Source organism: Sesamum indicum, linkage group LG9 (assembly GCF_026168435.1).
Source record: "Sesamum indicum cultivar Baizhima isolate 11 linkage group LG9, ASM2616843v1, whole genome shotgun sequence".
Lineage (NCBI taxonomy): Eukaryota > Viridiplantae > Streptophyta > Magnoliopsida > Lamiales > Pedaliaceae > Sesamum > Sesamum indicum.
This window is the reverse complement of record NC_142665.1, coordinates 1,477,969-1,493,546: the sequence shown is the minus strand read 5'-3', so window position 1 is coordinate 1,493,546 and position 15,578 is coordinate 1,477,969. Positions and strand designations below refer to the sequence as shown.

General features: G+C 36.1%; 1 protein-coding gene across 2 annotated transcripts; it reads left to right on the top strand.

Moving 5' to 3' along the window:
• Window positions 1-403: 403 nt before the first annotated feature.
• LOC105169970 (AP-2 complex subunit alpha-1) lies at window positions 404-15,505 on the top strand. 2 transcript variants are annotated; one of them, XM_011090525.3, is made up of 27 exons: window positions 405-816; window positions 3,786-3,917; window positions 4,526-4,651; window positions 4,824-4,886; window positions 4,963-5,060; window positions 5,142-5,349; window positions 6,531-6,602; window positions 6,746-6,838; window positions 8,130-8,231; window positions 8,469-8,566; window positions 8,962-9,043; window positions 9,149-9,237; window positions 10,143-10,248; window positions 10,357-10,422; window positions 10,857-10,963; window positions 11,043-11,147; window positions 11,239-11,359; window positions 11,468-11,647; window positions 11,744-11,986; window positions 12,597-12,677; window positions 13,510-13,674; window positions 13,767-13,853; window positions 13,960-14,085; window positions 14,175-14,255; window positions 14,353-14,424; window positions 14,776-14,855; window positions 14,933-15,505. In XM_011090525.3, the coding sequence occupies exons 1-27, from the start codon at window positions 685-687 to the stop codon at window positions 15,093-15,095; spliced, it is 3,078 nt and encodes a 1,025-aa protein (XP_011088827.1). In that variant the 5' UTR covers window positions 405-684; the 3' UTR covers window positions 15,096-15,505. The 2 variants fall into 2 exon arrangements, with proteins under 2 accessions (XP_088741049.1, XP_011088827.1); XM_088884923.1 differs by having other exon boundaries at window positions 404-816; window positions 10,143-10,422.
• Window positions 15,506-15,578: the final 73 nt, after the last annotated feature.

Below are 15,578 nucleotides of genomic sequence, written 5' to 3'. Positions count from 1 at the left end.
TGTGTTTGACTTACAGTTCAATGATAGTAATCAATTACACAATATATACATCATACTTATCTTTTAATTAATTTTATATAATCAAATGTTATTCTAATAAAAATTTAATAATATGAACATAGTTCATAAACACTACGGGTATTATTTTTATTATTCCTATTATCCAAAAACACATATATTTTTTTTTATAGTTTATTATTTGAATTGGTAGAGAATATTTGAATTAGTCAAATCTGGATTTTGTTTAAACTGAGGTAGGGAAATTTATAATTTATAATTATTAAAAAAAATATTTATTTATTCAAAAGCATGACTTGACCCAAGAAAAGAACCCAAATAACAAAAAACAAGACCTGTGACTAAACTTAATTGATTTTCAAATGGAAGCTCAGCAAAAACGTCTGAAACAAATAGTAATTAAATACAATAAAAAGTAAATGCCGAAATAAAAGTCGTCTCCCTCCACTGTCCGACGGCTTTTCCAATTTCTCTCTCTAGATCGCACCGCAAACACAGTCTCTCCTTTCTCGCTCTGCATCGCCATACACCTCTGCATGCGGGACGAATTCTTACGGGGAAGCAGCGAATTTGTATATTATTCGGACTATTTTCAATTCGATTAAGATCTGTGTTTGGTGGCGCCGTTGGATCTGGAGGATTGACGGATCTGAGGGGTTTTGAGAGATGGCGCTTTCGGGGATGAGAGGGTTATCGGTGTTCATTAGTGACATTCGGAATTGCCAGAACAAAGAGCAGGAGCGCCTTCGTGTTGATAAAGAGCTAGGCAATATTCGCACTCGCTTCAAAAACGAAAAGGCAAGTCTTCACATATGCGCATAGATGTGTGTGCCTCATTGAGTTATTTATATAATTGCTTCTGTATTTAAGTGTCTCGGCTATTTCTTAAATCTATTGCTATGAGATGAAATTGTGGCTGTTGCAGATAGATACTTGCTGGAATTGAGGGTTTGTGAAATGAATCTGGGATTTAAATTTTTCGAATTTAGAGTGTTGCAATTGTGGTCTTGAGTGAAGGATTTTGTGATTTTGGGGTTTGCGGAATGCAGGTTGTGCAGTTAGGGTAAGACTGCTTGTAGTTGAACTTAAGTTTGCGTGCACTTGTGGGGGCTTTTATGTTGGTCACTTCTAAATAAGAGTAATCAATCCAGTATATTCAGGAAAAGAAGTGTAAGGAATTTTGGAAAGGATTGGTGTTTCTTTGCTTGACACGGCGAGTACTAAAACCAAGTTATAGTCAATTCACCCTGGGAATTAGACTGCAAATCAGTTGCAAGTTAGTTGTGAAATCCCAGTTCATGTATGTCCGAATAGAGACCCACAATGGGGCACATTGTCTTCTTGCATAGCTGCATGCATAACTGCAACTGTTAATCCAAGTTGGAAATAGCTCATCTCTTCTGAATTTTGATGTGAATCATTAAATGTTTCTAGAGTACGTTATCATGAAAAATTTTGGCACCTATAAGCATATGACGGTGATTTAGAGTTGGCATTTTCCTAATCGGCTTCACTTGAAATTCATATTAGTGTAAGAAACCAAAAGTTGAAAAGTGGAAATAGATGCAATTTCATCGGGGGAGAACATATGGTTTAGGTGGGTATTCATGAATTTATTAATTGGAATGCCAGGCCAGTTCAGAATAAGTTAATTTTGCTCATAAAGGATCAAGCATAGGCCTTCGATGCATGTTATCTTGCTTGTTAACATGGGATACATTATCCCATCCCCAAAGTACAGGAATATGTTAAAATTATTAAAATACTGATTTTGATTTTACACAGTCCTTTTCTTCTGTGGAATGAGTATAAAGTAGGTTATCCATTTCATATCATCTGGCTATAATGCAAAAATCAGAGACATAGTGACTTGTGTTGGAACCACAGCAGAGATACATTATTAGTTACTTTACTGCAACATGCTTAATACTTTGGATGTATACTTTGAGTTATCTGGAAAGATGCGAAAGAAGTTTCTAATACCTCTGTTGTTATAGGTATATATCTGCCGTGGCGTTAAAGTATGATACATTTATCCATTAACTTAATTCTTATGAAGTTAATCACTTTGCTAGATTACTTTCTGCATCCTCATGATTCACCTCTTATTTTATTATGAAGAGATGTTGTCTGGCTTACTTTCTCTTCTTTATTTTACTTTTTCATTTTAATCTTTATTTTTTTATTTTACAAAAAAATTCCTTAAGAAAGAAAGGGAGGTTAAAAGGAAAAGGACAAGACTGAAAGTTACTTGAATAAGTTACATAAAAATTGCTTGCCAATTTCTCTGTAAGTCTCCCCATGTTAGATTCCCATACAGATCTAGTGCCTTGCTCCATACAGAGACAAGGTGTATAGCTTTCTGCAAAATGTCACTACCCACCTCTCTCATTTTATATCAGTTACTTTAGTTGGTTATGTAGTGTTGCTAAGAATCGCGACAATCATTTCTAGGCATTGATTCCAATGCCAGGGGATTTAGAGGAAGAGAAGACATGTGCCAGTAAAATCAGCTGCCTCTTAAATGACAGAACTACATTGACAAGAAGAGTGCGCATAATGATAACATCACTATAGACGGACGTTTTCCCAAAATATATCTTCAGATGCATTGCTATCTGCTTATTGCAGGAGAAGTTAACAATTTTCAGTTAATGTCTTTATGCATGATTCATGAAAGTAATTTAATCAGTTGTTTTAGGTATCAGGTAAGGTAGCTGCGATTCAATGTGTCTATGCATGATTTTCTCTGGAAAGGCATGGGACATAAATTTTAATATAACCAGCACAACTCTAAATAGATTGGTAAGGATTAATAATGAGCCCTGGAATTAGGCAATGATGTAAAGAGATCTCCAATCCAGTCAAATGGTTCTGCTGGAAACTAGTATGGCATGAAGTAAATTTTGTGTGGTTTACAATGAAGTGGATGGATGCTGGGGTCTCTTCTAATGCTTATGGATTAAGAAAGTACTTGGAATTCTTATCATAGTGACATCCTCTGTTCCTTCCACTTGATATACATAATGTAGAGGACGATTGTGTTCTCTGCTTTTGGGAGGATAGTAATTAGGTTGTTCTCCTATTCTCATCATATAACATCATTCTCACTTTTTTACACATCTTAACTCACCCATTTCTTCGACGAGGTTGGAGATTAGTTCTCATCAGTTTCTTATTCTTTTACTGTTGTAATGTTTAGGATATGGTTTTTATCTACTTCTTCTTACTGCTAAATGTCTATTTTCAACCTAATCTATTAATTTAATGTATTTGTCAAATAATATACACAAGATAAGAAGATTAAATTGCTTGATAATTCCCTTTGCCTACTAAAAGTGAATGCCCTGATCTGGAAACAACCTTCCTTTCCTTTCTCGTATCGTGTGACAAGGAGAGGGAAAGAAAAACCAAGCCTTGCACACATAAGTGCCAGAAAAGTTCTACTTATTAGCTATGACGTTGACCACACGTACTCCAGATAAGCACAAGTCCAGAAAAGGAAATGACAATGTATGCCTCCAAATGCAATTTACTCCCTTTTCTCGGGGCTGGATCATTATGTAAAATTTATGATCTCCATATGTTACAGTCCACTTTATCTGTTTGAACTGTTAGTGAGTTTGTTTCCATAAGTGCCTTGAGCAATTACTTCCTTCATTGAGCTTATTTTCACCTCCAACTTGCAAATATGACGGACAAATTTGTTTTCTGTACTGCGTAATGTGTTGCTCTTTATTTTAAAACTTGTGTTTCTTGCTTGACAGGGTTTAACACCTTACGAGAAGAAGAAATATGTTTGGAAGATGCTCTACATTTATATGCTAGGTTATGATGTTGATTTTGGTCACATGGAAGCTGTTTCTTTAATTTCTGCTCCAAAGTATCCTGAAAAGCAGGTATGATATGCCACCAACTTCCGCCATATTCTCATTTTCTCCTTGTTACATGATTGATATTTTCTGTTCAGCTTTGTAATTTGGACTTGTAATTACAAGGTGGTATAGTTATTGTACACCATTGGCTTTTAAGCATGAATCTTTCTGAAACAAGTATTTTTCTTTTATGCTCAAAAGAATACAAACTATCAGAATGCACTTTGAAGGTAGTCTCAACCTTTTCTTAAAGGGTGTAGTTGTGAAGGAGCTTGGGGGGGGGGGTAACTTAAGGATGTTTCTGTTGAAGATATCCTTGTGGTTTAATAATTAAATCATTCTTTCATTTTTATTTTCTAGTGATGATGAACGGTAGGTTATTTATCCATTAGTGTTGTTAGATTTTTGTTCAAGTAGTTATACGGTTGGTACCTATTTCATTATCAGGCAGATATAATTTCTGTTAATTATACTATAGCTGACAAGATGGATCTAAGGATACTTTATATACTGTTTTGGTAATATTTCACAGAATGGAGAGATAATTTCTAAACATTTCAAGTTATGGTTTAGAATTTAGTGTATTATTTACATTTCTTTCATTGACTTTATCTTGTTCTGAGTTGTCGCAGGTTGGCTATATAGTGACATCATGCCTTCTCAATGAGAATCATGATTTTTTAAGATTAGCAATTAACACTGTGCGTAATGATATTATTGGCCGCAACGAGACTTTTCAATGTCTTGCTCTGACATTGGTATGATTTTGGACTCTTTTCCTCCTACATCTTTTTATTCATAGTGCGTGCAAAAGTATTGGTAGAGATAATAATTGGATGTTTTGCCTTGCGACTAATTTTTTATGTTTGTCATATTCTCTTTAATGTGGTTTCTTTGACCTCCCCTTTATTCATTATCATATTTGTTCAGGTTGGAAATATTGGTGGGAGAGAATTTGCTGAATCACTGGCTCCTGATGTTCAAAAGTTACTTGTAAGTGAATAGACTTCTGAAGATGCTATGTTGAATAACAGCTAATAAATGATGCTGACTGTTACCACATGTTCAGATTTCTAGTAGTTGCAGACCACTTGTGAGGAAAAAGGCTGCATTATGTCTCCTGCGCCTCTATAGAAAAAATCCTGATGTGGTTAATGTAGATGGCTGGTAAAGTGTCTGCCATTCTGCGTTAGTTTCATCAGATAATGTAACGCATCTAATGCCAGTATGCTTTCTCCTATTTGACAGGTCGGACCGGATGACACAATTGTTAGATGAGCGTGATTTGGGCGTCTTAACCTCTTCTATGAGCCTTCTAGTTGCTTTAGTGTCCAATAACCATGAGGCGTATTGGAGTTGTCTTCCGAAATGTGTCAAAATATTGGAAAGGCTTGCCAAAAATCAAGACGTGCCTCAAGAATACACCTACTATGGTATTCCATCTCCTTGGCTTCAGGTCTGTGATTATCTTGACACCTTTCTCAAATACGGGTTGTTACCAATTTAAACTTTCAAATATTAATAGTGGAGTATTTGCCATGTCATTTAATAATATTCAACTAGTGTACCAAAAAATTGACTAGATTATTTTACTGAGAAATAATAGTATTGACTAGTCATCGATAGCAAGGAAGCAATTCTCCTGGATGTGGAGGGAGTACTTCTCGAGTTGTTTAGGTTTACTGAAGGGGCATTGATTCCAATGACTGCCCGTGTTATGTGGCTAGGTCGTTAGAGTTGCGTGGTCATTGCAGTGAGGGGATGACTGGAATTAACTACAAGTACAGGAGGCTTGTTTTCTGGCACCAGATGACAGTTTGTGGTGCAGTAGAGAAGAGAGGAGAGGGAGGGAGTTGTGCTGAACAGTGGACCTACGACTTCAGGCCCTGTGGTGGCTGTTGGATGTGAAAAGAGGGAATGGAGAAGGATGGTATAGAGGGACGGAACCCTGAAGATTATGAGAAATACACAGATGAATACTAAAATATGGATTAAGCGGTTTCATTTGTGTCATATAATAAGTGTATGAACCTTCACATTCGTCAATCAGGAGTTTATATGAAGTCATATCGTGCCATAGCATAGCCTTTAAAAAGAATGAAATTATTCAAGCTAGATCTTCAAGATTAAGCTTGGGTTTGACTAAAGAAAACATGATAAATAAAAGTTGAGTTGTGTAAAGCTTGAAAATTTGAACATCATGCTTGGAGTTATAAAACCTATGATCTTCTTTTAGTAAATTTTCTTGGTTAATATTCCTTCTCCATTAGATGCCTACAAGGAGCTCCTTGAGGTTTGTCTTAATTACAAATACCTCTCGTTGTTTGAAAAATTACAAATACCTCCTTAAAATTACAAATACCCTAATAAATACCCTCCTACAATGAGCTGTCGCAAGATACCTGTCACAAGGGGGTATCTGTTAGCATATTTGTAATTTTAGGGGGGTTTGTAATTTTGCAAATAACGAGGGTGTATTTGTAATTACCACAAACCTTAGGGGAGCCCGTTGTAATTTGCCCTAAAATCATATTTACAAGCTGAACTTCTATCCTCAAGCAGCAGCACATAAGAACCTCTTGATTTACTTTTCATTAGCTGACAATACTTGATCTTTTGATAACATTTTCACTGCAGGTTAAGACAATGAGGGCTCTTCAGTATTTTCCAACAGTTGAAGATCCAAATACGAGAAGATCATTGTTTGAGGTTGAATTACTGAATTCTTTTGTGGAATGTCAAGATTTTTTCGAATTATCCTCCTGTCATATATCTGTGTGTGTAGGCATGTATGTCTTGTAGTGTTATGTCTGATTTGATACTTACTTGGCTTGTGTTTTTCTTGATATCAGGTTTTGCAAAGAATACTAATGGGAACTGATGTTGTGAAAAATGTTAACAAGAATAATGCATCGCATGCTGTTCTTTTTGAAGCTCTTGCTCTTGTAAGTTTATCTCTCCTAAAACATTCTAATTATGGTCAGAGGTCTATGCTAATACATTCGTTATGTACATCATAATTATATAAGGAATTTGTCTTGCCTTTCGTGACTTCTTTCGTCATGCATCATTATTGGCAGTGGAACTCTTATTTTGATGGTCAATGGATATCATGTACAAATGGAATTTATAAACTTTTAGGGTGAAAGTAGATTACCAATTGAAGTAGTGGCAAGAGGTTTTTGGAAATTATCTTCTACAATGTAGATTGTAGAGGAAAAATAAGATTTGAATAATTTAGGAGTGCAAAATGATGGTATCATTTAGTTGAACGTAAATATGTGAGATGGTTAAAGTGGATGCTCTGTACAAGAAAATTTTATTTCAACTTTCCTATAGCCAATTTGTTGTGGTGTTCCATTTGCTTCACATTCCAAAATGAGGACTCTAGAAAATAGTTTCGAAGTTGATTTTGGATGGAATTTGAAGTTCCTAAAATTGTGGCAAGTTTCTCACGGGATTGATGAGGCAATATTGATCACTGGGACATCGTTATTTCATAGCTGGTCTGGTATTTATTCCTGGGAAGCAAGACAGAAATTATATAAAACTAGCTTTTCGAAAATTAGAGTAGTCCCAGATCTTTTTCATAATTTTGTGCATGCTCTGATTAAAAGACATATGTACATGTTGGAATGTGATTCTATAACGGGGCTTTTCTAGTAATGCTAAGCCGACTGAATATGGTCTTAGTAAGTAATATATTCTCTTCTTACTGAAAAGTTTGGTTGTTGGTGTCATGTTTAGGTTAGGAAGCTTGGTAAAATTCTTGTTGCACCATGGTCACTATCTCTAGGACATGAGATACTTACATTAATTGGCTATTCATCCACTAACCGGAGTATGTAAACCTATAGTTCAAGTTGTGCTGTCATAAAACTTCTGTTAAATCACTGTTTCTTTTAAACTTTTTTTATGTAGCAAGTTGATTATTTTTGTATGATTATTTAGCATTAGCAATAGTACCATATTCTTTTTATTTAAGTGAACAATTTAATATGAACATAGACTTAAATATGGACTCACTGGACCTCTTCTCACTTTAATAACATAAAGCCCCCAAAAGAACTTCTTCAACAGAGTCCAATCTGCTGTGGAGATTGATGTTTCCATTTACATTAACCAAAATTGCTGCCGAAGCTCTGTGTACTCACAAATTATATATTATCCTTTTCGTCTTTCATAAAAGTACTTTAAGGTTATGAATAATACTTGGTTTTACACTTCTGAGTGCAGGTCATGCATCTTGATGCTGAAAAAGAAATGATGTCTCAGTGTGTTGCATTGCTTGGTAAATTTATAGCTGTTCGTGAACCCAATATTCGATATCTTGGGTTGGTAAGTTGTTAGTTCACTGTGAATTTCAAATTGTTTTTAACCTCTTCTGTCTCTCATTTTCAAATATTTTGCCCCTTCTCTGCACCTGGGTTTGGACATTTTACGTGAGTTGCTATTCCCAAAATTTTTGTGACTCATGAAATCTGAAGTAATTGGAATCTCAAAACTCTTGTGGAATGGAAGTCATGGTGTTGATTATAGTTCTTGACTCCAAAGATCTGTGCCTCTTTGATGCAGGAGAACATGACTCGGATGTTAATGGTCACAGATGTGCAGGATATCATCAAAAGGCATCAAGCTCAGATTATCACTTCACTGAAGGATCCTGATATCAGGTTTAACATTAACTTGTTCTGCATTACAATTAACACATGTTTTACAAATAAACAGTTGAAGTTGTTTTCACCTTTCTGGTGCAGTGCGTCAGTGCATGTTGCATGCCTTCCTTCAATTGGTTCTTGTGAAATTCAATGTAATTAAGAACCTATGCAGTTGGAGAAATTATGTTCTTTTTACTAGTATATCTTTTGGTTTAAAAGTTGTTATTCACATTGGCACAATAGTAATTTTCTTTATGGTGGTCTTTTGTTTTGGTTTCATCATCTGAAGGTATTGTGTCTCTAAATTTTGCTCTTAAAGTTTATATCTGAACTAACTTTTCTGATAATTAAAGATTTGAAATGTATGTAAGATGTGCCTTGATTTCATATATTTTCATTTACTTCTACAGTATTAGAAGACGTGCTCTTGATTTGCTCTATGGCATGTGTGATGTTTCAAATGCAAAGGATATAGTAGAAGAATTGTTACAGGTACACACTAATCTTTAAACTTGTCATGCCTCCACTTGCTACTTTTCTTTTGGTTGCTCTTGCAAATTAAGAAATAAAACATTGCTGATTGTCATCTGGTTTCAGTATCTTAGCTCAGCCGACTTTGCAATGCGGGAGGAGTTGTCACTTAAAGCCGCTATTCTCGCAGAAAAGTTTGCCCCTGACTTGTCATGGTATGGAATTGATGAACCAAAGAACATTTCTTCATACTTATTAACTTGGCCCAACAAGTTACACTTAAAATGATACTCCACTAGGAGGTAAATTAGAAATGCACATGGGAGATTTCTTGGGTAATTATACATTTCATTTAGATGCTACTATGTTCTATTTCCTTTTTTTCCAAAGCATTTATTCTGCAATATGGTTTCTCGAGTATGACCTTCATGCCTTTTCTTCAGTAATATTAACTTTCTACTGGATAAAATTCCATTTGCACTTCATTGTTTGATTGCTCTTTGGTGTATTGGGTACTGTTTTATTTCGATTCTTTTCTTAGAAAAGAGAAACTTGGCTGTATATATTTTTGTCACTGCTTTGAGATGGGTGCATCAGAACCATCAAAATAAGGAAAAGGCAATAGAATAAAGATCTGCTTGCAAACTGTGGAAGCCATTTCATCATTTCTATCAGAATAATTTAACTACTTGAAAATATCAACTTTGAGTTTTCTTCATCTTGTAAACTAAGGTAACCTTCTAGTTTTTACTGGCTTACAAATGATGACAAGAATTTATCACTTTAGTTGTGATATTTAGAGGAGGCATTTAACCGATATCTTTTTCTTGTTTTTCCTTACTGATGTAGAGTAGATCGTGTGATTAGCTGATAAATTGGGTCAGACTTAAATATTTTCCCATCACTGGACTTAAAAGTGTTCCGTAGAAGTTTTTCCTTTAGATCTGAATCTGGCTAAAATATTGAATGTAATAGCAAACCTTGTGGGCCCCTGGTGCCCTGTAGACTATGGTGTCACAGTGATGTTCAGCACAATTTATGCGGATAGTATAACTTGATAATGTGTAGTATGCTTCAAAATCAGACACTACATGCATATATTCTTTCTTTTATGTTGCAGGTATGTGGATGTGATTCTCCAGTTGATTGACAAGGCAGGGGATTTTGTCAGTGATGACATTTGGTTCCGTGTGGTGCAGTTTGTTACAAACAATGAGGATTTACAGGTAACTGAAGAAGCTTATCATGTTACTTACATTGCTTTTGATGGGTTTCTTTATTCTGTTAAATGCTATTCCGTTCAACTTATGTATTTATTCATTTCTTTTTATCAGCCTTATGCAGCTCTGAAAGCCAGAGAGTATCTTGATAAGCCTGCTATTCATGAGACCATGGTGAAGGTGTGTCAAATCGTATTTGATTTTTACTAATATTTTTCCAGGCTTTCGCTGATTTGTATTGTTTCATGCAAAAAAATGTCCTGCTAGCATTGAATATAAAATTTCACCTTGCACGTTTGATGATAAAAAAAAATTTATTGACAAATGCAAGTTCTGAATGCAACTGATATCTGCCATAATGTTCTGGTTAAATATTTTACCTTTCAATTTCTGGATTTTTAACCTAATTCGGGGGCAAGCCATTGAAGAAGAAAAGTGATGCAACCAAAATGTTTTTGCTTAAGTACAAAAGTTCTGTCTATCTGTAGCCATTTGGGTTTCTTTACATTGTGGGCTACTTCTTTTAAGCTTCTGGATTTATGAAGCTGTGAGAATAATCTCTATTGAGTTAATCTCATTGCAAAACTATAGTTAAATGTTATCTAATAAAATAGGTAAGTGCATATATCCTTGGCGAATACAGTCATCTTCTAGCAAGACGTCCAGGGTGCAGTCCAAGGGAAATTTTCCACATCATACATGAGAAGCTTCCCACTGTTTCGTAAGGGCATATCCTTATATCTTCTGTTGGCAATATCTTCCGTTTTCTTCGTCACATCTAATGGAATCAAACTGACCAGGACTTCAACTATTCCCATCCTTCTTTCCACGTATGCAAAGATTTTAATGCACAGTCAACCACCTGACCAGGAGCTACGGAAGCAAATATTGGCAATTTTCAACAAGTAACTTACAATCAAACAATTTATTGCTTTTCATAGTCAGTATTAGTTAGAAACCATCTTTTGGTATGAGTTGGCAATTTATACGTTCCAGGTATGAAAGTTGTATTGATGCTGAAATACAGCAACGTGCTGTTGAATATCATGCATTGAGTATGAAAGGTGCAGCTCTAATGGATATACTTGCTGAAATGCCAAAGTTCCCCGAGCGACAGGTTGGACATTTGGATTTTTTTTGTTGATTTACACTTAGTTCACCTTTTCTTATGCCATTTTCAAACATTTTACTACCGGTGCTGACTGTAAGACATCTTTGATTTTAGTCATCATTGATTAAAAAAGCTGAAGAGTCGGAGGCTGATACCGCTGAGCAAAGTGCAATCAAATTGCGGGCGCAGCAGCACTCCTCTAATGCTTTGGTTGTAACTGATCAACGCCCTGCAAATGGGACACCACCTGTGAGCCAGCTTGGTCTTGTGAAGGTGCCGAACATGACTAACACGGTGAGATGTCCTTCCTTAGCTTATCATGGACCAACACTTGTTTTTGGCATCTTATATTTATAGCATTTTGAAGTGTAAAACCTTGAATATGTCCAGGATCAGAGCACTGCTGAACAAGAGTTACCACATCTAAATGGGGCTCTAACTGTTGTGGATCCTCAACCTCCCAGCACACCTTCTCCTGATCTCCTAGGAGATCTTTTAGGGCCACTGGCTATTGAAGGCCCATCAGGTACTGCTCCCCAATCTGATCTAGGTGTAGCTTCTGGTCTGGAAGGTGGTGTTGCTGCGGGTGCATTAGCCATTGCACCTGTTGAGGAGCAGACAAACACTGTCCAGGTATTACTTGCTTCTGCTATCTGCATGTGCTTGCATGCTTGTTCAACTTTGAGCACTTATATTATCTAGGTTTAAAGCACTCTTTGGAATATTATTATGTTACACCATTTGTCAGGCATATAAAATATCATATCATCCATTGAATGATAACATGCATTGAAGGTTTTTTAATCTTTGAATGGAATTCCATTGTTTTCTAATTTTCGATAAAGTTCAGCATTCAGGACATCATGAAGTTCTTGCTTGAATTTGGTATAGATTGATTATGTCCTTTGCCACTTCATTTGCATGTGGGAGGTGTTTGGACAAACCTAATTTATTCCGTCAAAGTCATCTAGATGCTTGAGACAAGTTTTACTTCCTATTGCCCACATTAGTCCCTGTCCTGTTGACTTTCAGATACATCCTCATTTGCCTACAGAAATGGTTTGTGATAAATCTGAAATGAAGAGTTTCAACTTTCAAGCGAAAAACATGAAAAAAAAGGAGTTTTACTCGATCTGTCTCATGGCTTTTTGGCAAAATTTGGTTTGTTATGGACATGAAATTAGTATTAATAAATAGTTCTTGTGTTTTCTTCTGACTTTTACATCACCTTTTCTGCCTGCAGCCGATTGGTGATATTGCTGAAAGATTTCATGCTCTATGCATGAAGGACAGTGGTGTGCTTTACGAGGATCCTTATATCCAGGTATACAGTCTTCATCATCTCAACATTCAGTTGTCGCCGAGCATAGTTTGCCTTTCGTATTCTATTAAGTAATATGAGCTTAACATTGAGGATGGTGATTGGGGCTGGCCCCCGGGACATGTTTTAATTTTAAGACTTGATCAGGTTCGGGCTGGTATTAAGTTGTCCAAGAACCAACCTGGGCCCAACGCAAATAATATTTATAAATACAATTAATTTATTTAAAAAATTAAATAGTTTAATACATATACCTATAGCATAAATTGTATTCTTATATAATAATAGCTTATTAGACATTTATAAACAACAATCTTAATTTTAAAAAAAGTTTACATCAATTCTTTAAAAAATAAAGTTAAGGATGGAGGTTGGAGCTTAAAATTAAGGATGGCGATTCTGGCCTGCCCCCGGGACGGTTTTTAATTTTATAGACCTGATTGGGCTTGGAGCGGGTATTACGTTTTTCTAAGACCCAATCCAGACCGAATAATATTTATAAATACCATTAATTTATTTTAAAAATATAATTTTTGTTTAATACATATATTTATAAAACAAATTGTATTTCTAATATAATAATAGCTTGTTGGACATTTGTAAATAACAATCTAAATTTTTTGAAAAAAATTATCTCATTGACGAAAGAGAAAAAAATAACCGCAAGAGGGACCAGGTTCTGGGGTCCTACTATGACTAGGGAGGGAGGGCATGGTTTCGGCTTTCCCTGAAAATTAGCTGGCGTGTCTTGTGTCCGGCCAAACCTGTCCCATTGCCATTCCTACTTAAAATGATTGTTGTGAGCTGATTATATAATTTGATAATGTTATTCCAGATTGGCATAAAAGCTGAGTGGCGAGCACATCATGGGCGAGTTGTTCTCTTCCTGGGAAATAAAAATACTGCCCCACTCTTTTCAGTTCAAGCTTTGATATTGCCCCCATCACATCTAAAGATGGACCTCTCATTAGTACCTGAGACTATTCCTCCAAGGGCGCAGGTTGAGTTACTCCACTCTTTTCTTTCACTTTTTTCTGAAGGTCCTGTATCAGGATTATGATTGAATGAAAAAGAACTATTTTTGTTCCTTAGGTTCAATGTCCACTTGAAGTAATCAACCTCAAACCAAGCAGAGAGTTAGCGGTGCTGGACTTCTTATACAAGTTTGGAACCAATGTGGTATTAATCGAGATATTAATCTAATCCAAGGATAAAATGAGGGCGAAGAGACAGCAAGAGAGAGTCTGTTATTTATCTGTAAAGCTAACATATATTGCTTGAGCAGGTCAATGTGAAACTTCGCCTTCCTGCTGTCTTGAACAAGTTTCTTCAACCAATCACAGTTTCTCCTGAAGAGTTTTTCCCACAGTGGAGATCGCTCTCAGGACCTCCATTGAAGCTGCAAGAAGTGGTATGTGCTTTTTGAATTGTCTTCGCAGCCTCTATACTTTCTAAGCCTGGAGGAAAAAGTTTGACCTATTTTCTAAATGTACCTTCCAGGTTAGAGGTGTAAGGCCAATGCCACTTGCAGAAATGGCCAACTTATTTAACAGTTTGCACCTGATGGTTTGCCCTGGGCTTGTAAGTTTTTAATCATGATAACTTTCACCTGAAACCTTGCTTGAGCTATTATTTAAATCTATATGATGGACTCAATTTTACTTTATTTACCATTCAGGATCCCAATGCAAATAATTTGGTCGCGAGCACAACTTTCTACTCTGAAAGCACACGAGCCATGTTATGCTTGGTATGCTTGTAGTTCTTCGATTTACATAATACTAAATTACTAACTATGACGGCTATTACAGAGTTGATTCCATAATGAGAGTTCTTTATGGATAATGTTCTTGCAGCATGATTGTGACTATAGGTGTAGCATGTCTATTTGGTTGAAAATCTATGTTGATCAGATGTGCATGATAAAAGCTCTTTCTAAGATGTCTAGCTTATGAACCAAAAAGTTGGAAGCACACAGAAATGATAATTTGCTTTCAGCTGGATAAGCATTTGTTGGTTGCTTGCTCATGAGTCAATTTGTTACTTAGCTGCTGCTTGATGATTGCCATCCACTAACCGAATTTTGTCTGCTGTTGTTCAGATAAGAATAGAAACAGATCCAGCCGATAGAACTCAGTTGCGGATGACTGTTGCATCAGGAGATCCAACACTGACATTTGAGTATGTGTATTCATTTGAGATCTGATTTTGCAGTTTGAGTTTATATCTGGTATTTGAGCTTGCTCCGTCTATTACAGATTGAAGGAGTTCATTAAAGAACAACTAGTCTTCATTCCTGTTCCTCCTCGAGCGGCCGCACCTGCACCTGCACCTGCACCTGTGCCACCTCAGGCTCTACCACCCACCAGTTCACCTACAGCAATATCAGATCCTGGTGCTCTTCTTGCTGGTTTGCTTTGAGTGATTCTAACTTACGTAAGTTTGTCCGAAACCATGTAACAGTGTTCATACAGCAAAGCTACCCAATATGTCCAGATGGTTAGGGTGGCACTGAAAGATACAACGCGGGGGCTGGCGGCAGTGAAGGGCAAAATTGTAATGCAATCGGCTTAGCATTAGAGTCAGAATTCGTTGGAGGTTGTGAAGTTTTGATATTCTTTTGCACAACTAGATTGTGCTCTGGTGAGGTTTCCTCTTTTTCAGGCGAGGGGTCTATTCTTGTTTTTGGTTAGTCTTCGTTTCTCTTTTTCCTCTTAATAGTCAGGTTGTACTCAATTGGTTTCTGTAATACAAACGATATACAAAAAAACCGCACCCTTTGTAACTAATTCATTTGTTTGTCAATGGATATGTATTTTTACTAGGGAGAATCAATGAAAGGGTGATGCGACGTATCCCAATCCTCATCTTGTTATTGATATCAGAAAAAAGTTAAAAGAATTC